General features: G+C 44.1%; 1 protein-coding gene across 1 annotated transcript in view; it reads right to left on the bottom strand.

The window, feature by feature from the left end:
- The window catches only part of dcaf12 (DDB1 and CUL4 associated factor 12), a 93,607-nt gene that overhangs the window by 48,023 nt on the left and 35,739 nt on the right, over positions 1 to 9,845 (bottom strand). The window contains exons 5-6 of the mRNA XM_043687546.1: positions 9,023 to 9,216; positions 884 to 949 (exon numbers count right to left, since the gene is read on the bottom strand). Coding sequence (XP_043543481.1) covers positions 884 to 949; positions 9,023 to 9,216 — 260 coding nt within the window. The remainder of the gene's footprint in view (positions 1 to 883; positions 950 to 9,022; positions 9,217 to 9,845) is intronic.

Here is a 9,845-nt window from a genome sequence, read left to right as displayed (position 1 = left end):
CCTTACTTTAGGAAAGATGTGGAAGCTTTGGAGAGGGTGCAGAGAAGATTTACCAGGATGTTGCCTGGAATGGAGAGGGAGTCGTACGAGGATAGGTTGAGAGTTCTCGGCCTTTTCTCGTTGGAACGGCGAAGGATGAGGGGTGACTTGATCGAGGTTTATAAGATGATCAGAGGAATCGATAGAGTAGACAGTCAGAAACTTTTTCCCCGGGTACAACAGAGTGTTACAAGGGGACATAAATTTAAGGTGAAGGGTGGAAGGTATAGGGGAGATGTCAGGGGTGGGTTCTTTACCCAGAGAGTGGTGGGGGCATGGAATGCGCTGCCTGTGGGAGTGGTAGAGTCAGAATCTTTGGTGACCTTTAAGCGGCAATTGGATAGGTACATGGATGGGTGCTTAAGCTAGGACAAATGTTCGGCACAACATCGTGGGCCGAAGGGCCTGTTCTGTGCTGTATGGTTCTATGTTCTATGATCCCTATAGTGCAGATAGTGGCCATTTGGCCCAAAGTACGCAGCATCCCGCCCTTGATGAGAAAATTATCTTGGTTACATAGGGTGATTTCCTTCCCTAAAACTTTTCAGAGCAATGGAGTAAATCTGTGGTTTAACACCCATAATAAATGGGAAACTTCTTAAAAGCAACCAGTAAAATTTTTACCAACATGTGGACAAAAAGAATCCTTTTCACTCTTCAGTTAATAATTTAATCAAAGGAAATGGACATCATTTATTTAATTTATTATCTAGCAATATATAATACAAAATAATTGTTTCAAGATTAGTCAAACAAATTAATTTGTGACCAGTAAGTTACCTCTTCGAAAATATAATTTTTGTATGTTATTTTACAGCAAATTTAATAAACAAAGGAAACATACCTTTGTTAAATTGCCTTCTGCTTTCCATAAATGAAAGTAACCATCGAGAGATACTGCTCCAAGTTCCTGTTAAACAGTTAACAGAAATGTTGAGTACAAATCAAAGTTCATGTTTAATTATTTGATGTCAGATGTGCAAATCAGAGTTCATATCAATCACAATAATCCCAATTTCTTTATATTGTATGAGTTGTTGAAATTCTTTGCAGTTTAACTAAGCTTCAGTCAAAGCATTACAGAGAAACCTTGATTATCCAAATACCAATTATCCAAAAATCGGATTATCTGAAGAAAATCTCGAGATCCCAACAGAAACATTACATCAAAGATGTGTGCCCAACACTGATCGCATCTTTTGTTTACAGTGATTACAAGTGCTGCCAAGAACAATGCAGGCACTATCTCTAAATAACTGACCTCCCACCCTCTCTCTCTCTCTCTCTTGCTTCCCGCACTTTCTCTGGAATTCTACACAGGCATGCACCCTAAACCCCCTTTCCCCAGATAATCTCTCCAACATTGCCCTGTACAGGGCAAAGGTGGAACCTGTCAAAAAGTTGCAGTAAAAGATTGTGTGCGCGCGCTATTTGGAGTCTCACCACCCAAAAGGCAATAGTCTTATTGTTGGTGTCCAGTCCGGCTGTCTGGGACAGCAGGTGGACATGCGCACGGGGGGAGGAGACAGGGTTTGCAGCCAGATGGACCGGAGGCGGTGTTGGATCGTGTTGGGGGGGGGGGGGGCAGGCGGGTGGTGTTGGACGGGGGGCTGTGTTGGATGGGTTTGGGGCTGAGTGGGGGGGTGTTGGGGGGGGGGGCAACGTTGGAAGGGGGCTTGCATGCGTGCTGTGATGCTGCCTTATCTCCTGAACAGGGAGCAGACTTTACAGAAAACACCGAGTCCAAGAAGAAAGGCATTGAATCAATTAACCAAATAATCAATTATCCGAACGAAATAGTACCCGCCCGTCTCATTTGGATAATTGAGGTTCCCCTGTATTGATAAAGTAAATTTAGTCTTTACAAAAATGTAAGATTTAATTTGCAATTGGTAAAAATATTTTCTTTCAATGAAAGGTTTTATAGCTCATATTGTATTCAGAACATCAAACCTGAACTAAACTCTTGTAGAGCCCTCTGGAACCAATATTTTGTTTCGAAGGGACACTCACATGGAACTCAGTTTTTTAGTTTCCAAAGGGCCATGTGATATTTGCAACTTCAACACATTATCTCAAATTGCCTTAGAAAGACAATGCAAACTATTTCTGATTAAGAAGTGTCAACACTAATATGTTATATATATATCCAGAATTGGCTTGAAACATCTTCTCAGAGAGTACAGCTGGTCTTTCTTTCCTTCACAGCCTCGTCCGGTGGCTGGGTGGCATTCCTCTGTCCAGTTTCCACCAAGGAGAGGACGTTTTAGTGATCTTTTTGTTTGCGCACATCAGGTGGTGTGGGGTTTGTAGAGCTTTGGGAATTTTGGACCAATGTTTGGGTTTTTTTTCTGTGCTGTGGTGGTTAATTGGGAGTCTGCAGATGTGATTTAGTCTTGTCCGACTCTGGTGTGGATCTCTTGGGGTCACCTCCTCCACCTTTTTCACTCGTCGTTTTTCATTTCATGAATCATCACAGGGTGAACTGAAGGGGGTGTCAAATGTGCGCGCTTCTACCTTGTATTAAAAATGAGAAGAATTCTGACCAGAGGCTCTTCAAAAAAAAAACAAGAAACACTGAAATGAAGGTTGTACTAATACTTGGGTCAAGGGGGAATGTTTCAATGTAAATTGTGCCATGCTGAGAGTGTTTGATATTTAAATATTTTGGTTTGTTAAAATAAATGGTTCAGAAAATCCTTTTAGGTCACTGTTTGGCCTTATGTGAATCAGGATCTCAATTCAATGTGTTTTGTGGGCTATGTATAGGGCAGATTTTGTTTTTACATTGAAATTATACAACTTTGTCCTTTCTAAAATTATCAAACTTGTAACCTCAAAACAAGTTGATTGAGTGCCTTGAGCGCCTCACTTGTGTGAATTTCTACAATGCCTATTTTAATAAAACAATTGGATCAGTGGCCATGATGAGAGTATTGTATTATAATATCTTTGCTGCTGCTGTGTTTTTAACGCAGTGTTCTCAAAGAGTACATTTTAATTTTGATGTTTTGTTAAGATTTTTAAAGAATATTAGAACTTGAGGCTGAGTTGTTTCAGTTTAGATTAGATTAGATTACATTACAGTGTGGAAACAGGCCCTTCGGCCCAACAAGTCCACACCGACCCGCCGAAGCGAACCCACCCATACCCCTAACCTAACACTACGGGCAATTTAGTATGGCCAATTCACCTGACCCTGCACATCTTTGGACTGTGGGAGGAAACCGGAGCACCCGGAGGAAACCCACGCAGACACAGGGAGAACATGCAAACTCCACACAGTCAGTCGCCTGAGGCGGGAATTGAACCCGGGTCTCTGGCGCTGTGAGGCACTGTGCCACCGTGCCGCCCACCAAGTTCTGTTAATTATTTTTAAGACTTCATTGGCCCTGTTCATACTGCAAATTCAAAGAATGTCGATCGCTACCAAAGTTGTCACAGTAATTCCAACTGTTTTATTCGGGAAGTTTCATTTGGAGAACATATTTTAATATATTCTGCATTTGAGTCCCATGAATATTTGAGATTTAAATCTGAACTGAAACTGCCTCTTCAATGGCTATAGCACAGGAAACATTTTGTTACTTCCTTGCTGATTCAGATTTTTGAAATACTTTTCCTGATAGCTTTCACATTAGCCAAGCATTAATTTGTTAAAGGAAAATACCTTTTGAACAACCTGAATTGGGAGTGGGGTTTAAGCGATACATCGGATGGGGGTGAGGCTAGGAGGAAGGTAGCTAGCAATGCAACCGGTGGATGAAGGTAGGTCAGAGTATAGGGTGGAGCAGATAGGTGGGAAGGAAAGTGGACAGGTAGGATAGTTCAAGAGGGCAATGCTGAGTTGGAAGGTTGGATCTGAGATAAGATCAGAGGCTGGGGGGGGGGGTGGGGGGGTGAGGAGATGAAGAAACTGATGAAGTTGACATTGATTCCGTGTGGTTGGAGGGTCCCAAGGCGGAAGATGAGGTGTTCTTCCTTCAGTCGTCAGGTGGCTAGGATTTGATGGTGCAGGAGGCCCAGGACTTACATGTCCTTGGCGGAGTGGTACGGAGAGTTGAAGTGATTGGCCACAGGACATTGGGGATATTTAGAATTAGAATTACAATTACAATTCCTACAGTATGGAAACAGGCCCTTCGGTCCAACAAGTGCACACCAACCCACCAAAGAGTATCCCACCCAGACCCTTACCCTGCCCTATTACATAGAACATAGAACAATACAGCGCAGAACAGGGCCTTTAGCACTTGATGTTGTGCCGACCCGTGAACTATTCTCAGCTCGTCCCTTACACTATCCTAAAATCATCCATGTGCTTATCTAAGGATTATTTAAATCTCCCTAATGTGGCTGAGTTGACTACATTAGCAGGTAGGGCATTCCACTCCTTTACCACTCTCTGCATAAAGAACCTGCCTCTGACATCTGTCTTAAATCTATCACCTCTCACTTTGTAGTTATGCCCCCTCGTACAAGCTGACATCATCCTAGGCAAAAGACTTTCACTGTCTACCCTATCTAATCCTCTGATCATCTTGTAGTCGCTATCAAATCCCCTTTTAGCTTTCTTCTTTCCAATGAGAACAGATACAAGCCTCTCAGCCTTTCCTCATAAGACCTTCCCTCCAGACCAGGCAACATCCTGGTAAATCTCCTCTGCACCTTTTCCAATGCTTCCACATCCTTCCCGAAATATGGGGACCAGAACTGTACACAATATTCCAAGTGTGGCCGCACCAGTGTTTTGTATAGTTGCAGCATGATATTGCAGAACCGGAACTCAATCCCTCTACGAATGAAACCTAACACACTGTATGCCTTCTTAACAGCACTATCCACTTGGGTGGCAACTTTCAAGGATCTATGTATATGGACTCCAAGATCCCTCTGCACATCCACACTACCAAGAATCTTTCCATTGACCTAGTACTCTGCCTTCCTGTTATTCTTCCCAAAGTGCATCATCTCACATTTAGTTGCATTGAACTCCATTTGCCACCTCTCAGCCCAATTCTGCAGTTTAATCAAGTCCCCCTCCAACCTGTAACATTCTTCCAAAAAACATTTTTCCTGACTAATGCACCTAACCTACGCATCCCTGAACATTATGGCAATTTAGCTTGGCCAATTCACCTAACCTGCACAGCTTTGGACTGTGGGAAGAAATCAGAGCACTCGGAGGAAACCCACGCAGACATGGAGAATGTGCAAACTCCACACAGACAGTCGCACGAGGCCAGAATCAAACCCGGATCCCTGGCGCTGTGAAGGAGCAGTGCTAACCACCGAGCCACCATGAGGCCCCATTTAGTGCATGTCCCAGAGATGTCCTCTCAAATGTTCTACAATGTGGCGCCCTGTCTCCCCAATGTAGAGTTGATATCATTAAGAGCAATGGACACACTAGATGAGGTGCTTGGATATGCAGGAAAATCTCTGGGGCCTTGGATGGAGGAGAGGGAGTGGCGTGGGTGCAGGTTCTACAACACTTGCAAGTGTCAGGAGTTGAGGGTGGGTTGGCAGGGGGAGTGGACCTAACGAGGGAGTCGTGGAGGGAATGGTCTCTGCGGAATGCTGAAAGGGGTAGGGAGGGAAATATCTCTCTGGTGGTGGGGTCTGACTGGAGGTTTGCAGAAATGCTGGAGGATGATGTGTTGTATCCAGACATTGGTGGGGTGGAATTGGCCGGGGGGGGGGGGCACTGTCTTTGTTGTGATTGGAAGAATAGCATTCAAGGGTAGAGATGCAGGAAGTGGAGGCAATGCACTGGAGGGCATTGTTGACCATGTGGGAGGGGAAATTGGCGTTCTTGAAGTAGGAGACCTTCTGGGATGTTCTGGAGTGGAATTGGTCCTCCTCGGAACAGATGCGGTGGAGGCAGAGGAATTGGGAGTAAGAGATAGCATTTTTATGGGGACTGGGGGTGGGTAGTGGTGGTATAGGGGGGAGGTGTAGTCCAGGTAGCTGTGGGAGTCGGTGCATTTGATGATGATGTCTGTGTTGAGTCAGTTGCCAGAAATGGGAGATGGAGGGGTCAAGGGGAGGGAGGTGTCGAAGATGGTCCAAGTGAACAGGTGGAAGATGTTCGTTAAGTTGAACTGTTCAATGACGCCAATCAACGTAGTGGAGGAAAATGTGGGAAATGGTGCTGGTGTAACTGCGGAAGATGGACTGTTCCAACTCAGGTTGGAGGCTGTTGATGGGAAATCCCCTGAGGTAATGAGATTGTGGATGGTCTGAGAGATGACAAGTTTGGTGATGGGAGGGGAGATCATGATCAAGGGGGCAGTAGGAGGAGGTGTCTGTGAGGTGTCGCTTAGCTTCAGTGGTTTTCAGGTCAGTGCAGCAAACTCCATTGCCCACTGGTTTGATGGTGAGGTAGACTTTGAAGCAGAAGGGGCGTAGGGCTGCTCATTACGAGGGTGAGGGGTTAGAATTGGTGAGAGGGGTGGATAGGTTAAGGCAGTCAATGTCACGTTGACAGTTGGAAATGAAGAGATCAAGGGCGGATAATAGATCAGCACGGGGTGTCCAAGTGGATGGAGTATGGTGGAGGAGTGAGAAGGGGGTCTTTGGAGGGCAATTGGAAGTCCCTATGGAAAAATAAGCACAGACACGGCAGAAGAAGAATTCGATGTCTCGCCGCGTGTTGAATTCATTGGTCTGGGAGAGTAGTGGGAGTAGTGGTAAGGCCTATACTGATGACTGATCATTCATCCTCAGTGAGGGGAGGTTGAAGGTTGCGGGGATTGGGGGCGCGGGGGGGGAAGGAGGGATGGTTGGGGGGGTGAAGTGACGTTCCGTGTGATATTTGCTATGTCTTTGGCAGTGGCTGCGTTTTCATTGATGGTGTCCCAGTGCATGACATCAGTGGGGGCTGAAGTGGCGAGGCAGTGGCAACCACAGGTGTGGAAGTGATGTGACAGATAGCTTTCGCAGTGGTTTCGGTGGCGATGGTTCTGGCAGTGATTACGGAGGCAGTTGTCTTGGCGGCGATAACAGAGGCCGTGGTCATGGGAGCGATCACAGAAACAGTATAGTTGGCAGTGGCTGTGGGGCGGCGGAGGCGCAAGGGATGTCATCGTTTGTCATGGTGATGGTGGCTGTAGTGACAAGTCTCTCCCCCACCCCCAACATTCCTGAAGAGCTTATGGTCAAAACGTTGACTTTCCTGCTCCTCAGATGCTGCCTGATCTGTTGTGCTTTTCCAACACACTTTTTGATTCTGATCTCCAGCAACAGTAGTCCTCACTTTCTCCTAGAGGAAGTATTGGAGGCTGGTCCAATTACAACATTTAAAAGGTATCTGAATGGGTATATGAATAAGGGTTAGAGGGATATGGGCCAAATGCTGGAGCTGGATTAATTTAGGAAACCTGGTCAGCCTCGACAAGTTGAACCGAAGGGTCTGTTTCCATGCTCTAACTACAAGTCTGAGCTTGAGCTATTTCCACGTGTGTAATTGGCCGAGTTGCACCAGCAAGTCACCAGTGAGGGGAACAGCTGACTTGAAGGTCTTCTATCTCTACATGTAATCCTCATTAGGAAGTTTTCCGATACTGACTAGATTCGGCAGTGTGTGCGCCGTTTTGGACATCTGATCATATTTAAATGCTTTCTGCACTGTGCTGAGATGCTTTCATGAACTGGTGTTCTGAAATTCAGCAGGATTGTGTTCTTACGGAGTATGGTCAACCCCGGCCTCAGCGTAGACATAACGAAGGGTCCTCCCAGCCTGGCACAGTAGCTCCCTGGCACGGCATGGTTTGGCTTCCTCTCAGCCTGGCATGGCAGTTTTCCAGCAGTACTCTCAGCCTGGTATGGCCTCGGTGTGATCTGGGTTGAAAGACTGTTGTTTTGAACTTTCACTTCTACAATGCTGGACTTTTATTTCTCCATTTTCTAAGATTTTGTAACTGAAAAAGCTGTGCCTGGGTACTTTTGTACTTAAGACGGCGCTGTAAACTGCAACTTATAAACATTTCACTGTATTTATTTAAGTACATGTGACAATAAAGCTAATTCTAATTCTACAAAACAGAAATGACCGCAAAGGGACAACCTTTGGAATGTGAACTACTCTCAGATGAACATGCACAGGAGTAAAATCAATTCCAGGCCAAACAATGATAATGGTCACAGCTGTTCAAACAGTAGATGCGTCTCTGGAAGGAAAGATGTTGAAGGTGCTCATTTCAATTTCAAAGCAGAGGGCCTTTCAATCAATTGAAGATGGTAGGTTTTCTCAAAACCACACCAGACAAAAGCAGTGTGCAGGAAGAAATTCAAGTTTTGCCTCCCCAATTTATATGGGGATTCTGACCCCAGCAGGATCAGGTGTGAATTTTACACTGTAGATATTCTCAACCCACAAAAAAACTGGAGGAATATGATGGTGCAAGGTTGAGAATTTTAAGATAATCAACTTTCCTCACAAAAAAACCTGTGTGGCTGTACGCATACTGAAATATACCCTCCTGTCCAGACGAAACTTTGCCACTTGATGTTTATTGGACAAATCATTTCAAAGTACTGGACAGGTAAAATAGGGAAATACAGTGAAGTCACTTCAGCCATAAGCAATTTGTGTGGGGCTATAATAGGGTAGATGTTAAATATTCCTTGATATGGGATGCTAAGGGAGGATAATAAGGGAATAATGGAGGACGGTGGCAATATTGGTTAAGCAATACATTGTAGAAAAGAGAATGTCCTGAAGGATTGAAGGACTGAATCAATTTGACTAGAGCTAAGAATCAAATTGCATGGTGACTAAACTAATAAAAAGGATTTAGGAAATAATCTGCAAGGAGATTACAGAAAGGTGAAAACACAAGTCTCAACAGCATTTGGTTTTTTGTGTCAAGAACATATTCTTGGATAGATTAAGTTGCACAAAAGATACAAGAGAAAAACAAATTTGCCAAGTTTCCCAAAACACATTCTTGTGGATATAAATTAACATCTTGAAACTTACTTTGCTACTGTTGTTAAAAGCCAAAGCTCTCACTTTGCAATTGTATGGACTTGTATATTCCTTGGGAATATCCTTCAATGCCTTGTGCGTTATGTGGGTGTAACTGGGGACTTGGGTGGGATCCAAACTTATATCAGTCTGGTTTAGCACTTCTTCTGTCACTTCCCATAATCCCATTGAACCATCTCTTGAACCTGCCGGATTAAAAATACAGACACGTGATTTTTACATTTAGGAACTGTTGGCCATTTTTCCACACAGCGTCTGGTAAACAAATTATATTGCAGGCTTGAAATCAAAAACTTTTCATGCAAATTTAAAAGAACAGAGCAGGAATCTTTAGAGTTATTATACAGCCCTACAGACATTTAATGCTCCATCTAAATTCCAGAGTCCAGGACCAGCTGAGTGGATGATATATGGAGGGAGATGAGGCATCAGGGTTTTGAAGCAAATGTCGTGAGTCTTAATGGAGAGGCTAGAGCAGGAGGAAGCATCTGCAGGCAACCACCTGGATATCCAACACAGTGCTGGATATGGAAAGGGTGGGCTTGAGCAATATGGGATCTGCTAAAAGAGAAATAAAAATGTAGACAGGAAAATGGAACAGGAAATCAGTTTCTTTTAAAAAGAACTTTTGTTTAGGTTCATGATAATGAAAGAGAATACTTAAGATAGATATTCACACAAGTTTTCTCAGGGAAAAGAGCAGAAGGGTGGAATGGTAGTGTCGGGGGGGGGTGGAGTATAAGAATTTATGAGTAATTTGATCACTTTTGATATCATTGAGAAGCATATGAAACTTTTAAATTGACTGCGATTG

The sequence above is a fragment of the Chiloscyllium plagiosum genome, chromosome 1 (assembly GCF_004010195.1).
Source record: "Chiloscyllium plagiosum isolate BGI_BamShark_2017 chromosome 1, ASM401019v2, whole genome shotgun sequence".
Taxonomy (NCBI): Eukaryota; Metazoa; Chordata; class Chondrichthyes; order Orectolobiformes; family Hemiscylliidae; genus Chiloscyllium; species Chiloscyllium plagiosum.
The sequence above is the reverse complement of the archived record's forward strand: the minus strand, read 5'-3'. Positions and strand labels throughout refer to the sequence as shown.